Raw genomic sequence first — 1,797 nt, forward strand, 5'->3', positions numbered from 1 at the left:
TGATAGTGTTGATACATCATAGTTTTCATACTTAACAGTGAGAATAGTAGGACTAGGGGACACAAATATAAATTTTGGCAAAGTAGGAGTCATCTTCAGCTAAAACAGTTTTATTTTTCTAACTGGGTGGTTGGCCTTTTGGAATGGATTACCTTCAGATGTTGTAGAGGCAGTAAATTTAAGTGAGTTTAAGGAAAAGCTTGATAAGTATATGAATGAAAAGGGCTGGGTTTAAATTTTTTTTAATCATTTTAATTTAGTTTTAAGGATGGAACAGCCGAGATAGACCAATAGGTCCCATGTTGTCCCAAAATGTTATGTTATGTTAATGCAAAATAAAAAGGTGTTCTAAAAGAAATATTATACATGCTTTCTAAATACATACAAAAAGTAATAATACTTGCAACTATGAACCTCTATCTACTCACCCAACAACAAAACATGATATTGTTGTTCCAATAAATGCAAATGCCATAATAGCTCCCAAGTTACGAAAAAAGAATCGCTAGAAAAAAAAAAATCCTAAATTTATAATATCTATAAATGTTGTACATCAGTCTTTATTCTTTCAGAAAAATTATTTTAATGCACAAATACTTAATAAAATGTTTAGCTATTACCCTTGCTTACCACAGGGGCATGATAAGTATGCCCGCTGTTTCTATTTCCAGGAACCACATGGCATATTTTGATAGGAGTCTTTAACACCGAATTTAATGTACAAAATATGCAATAAAACAATCAAATATAACATTTCAAATGTTTTGTAAAATTTCCTAATTTTTCCGGGAATACAGAATGTCTGGTCACAAAGAAGTTAATGGAACAGTAATTATAATTGTTAATATCCTTCTTTTTAAATGTTAAGAGAAGATATATAAAATATAGATTTAATAAAAAATTAAAGCATAAGCTAGGTGAATTATATAAGTTTGTACACATATAAAACTCAATCAAGCTAAAGAAAAAGACAAAAGTATTTACCCTTTTCAAACTGTACCCTGCATTAAATATAATAGGAGGAAGTATTATGTTGAAGAAAATTTCTGGATCAAAAGTTGCCTGAAAAAAAAAATAAAACAGGAATTTATTGTTGGAAAAACTAACAAACCATAAACTAAGGCTTCCATGATGAAATATACTCACATTAGTTCAACATGCTATCCTTAATAGTAGAAGATAAATAAAAATTTGTACACAAGTTAAATTTGTTACAGTTTTTACTCTTCTCTCAACAGGGCTTAAGCACAGGATCTCCAACATACTTTAGCATTGTTAGAACAACACTATTAACAGCTCTACCACAATTTCAGCCCCTAAAGGGCAACATTCCACCTGGATCATAACAGTGTCTAAATTATGTCTCATAAAATATTCACAGAATTGAAATTTACAGTTTTTGTAAGGTAAAATCTTAACACCCTAAGCTGTGAACACGGAACTATTTATTGGCTCCCTGACATATTGCACCTCATAATGTAGGAGTGTCTATGATAAGTAACACTATGGACAGTGATGTAATTCCCATAATGAACAGTGCACTATTCTAAATGATGTGGATATCACTACTATCTTTATAAGAGCAGATGAATCCCATAAAGCTTCAATATTGTTACTAAAATAACTTGTTTTTGCTTGATCGTATTAACATAAAAAAAGCTCCAAGTTTTGAGTTACACATTGCTAGTTCCTATAAGTCTATTTTCAACAATCTATTTGAGACGGGTCACGAGTGAAAGGCCATGTCATCTCGTTTGTTGACTCGCATTCAAAATTTTATTGAACTACTATTTCATG

The 1,797-nt window shown here is 30.7% G+C and overlaps 1 protein-coding gene across 1 annotated transcript in view; it reads right to left on the reverse strand.

The window, feature by feature from the left end:
- Window positions 1-1,797, reverse strand: part of LOC106462190 (sodium/hydrogen exchanger 7-like) — a 36,067-nt gene that overhangs the window by 25,623 nt on the left and 8,647 nt on the right. Inside the window, exons 3-4 of the mRNA XM_022389385.1 lie at window positions 985-1,062; window positions 429-505 (exon numbers count right to left, since the gene is read on the reverse strand). Of these exons, the coding sequence (XP_022245093.1) occupies window positions 429-505; window positions 985-1,062 (155 nt within the window). The remainder of the gene's footprint in view (window positions 1-428; window positions 506-984; window positions 1,063-1,797) is intronic.

Source organism: Limulus polyphemus, unplaced genomic scaffold, assembly GCF_000517525.1.
Source record: "Limulus polyphemus unplaced genomic scaffold, Limulus_polyphemus-2.1.2 Scaffold1115, whole genome shotgun sequence".
Taxonomy (NCBI): Eukaryota; Metazoa; Arthropoda; class Merostomata; order Xiphosura; family Limulidae; genus Limulus; species Limulus polyphemus.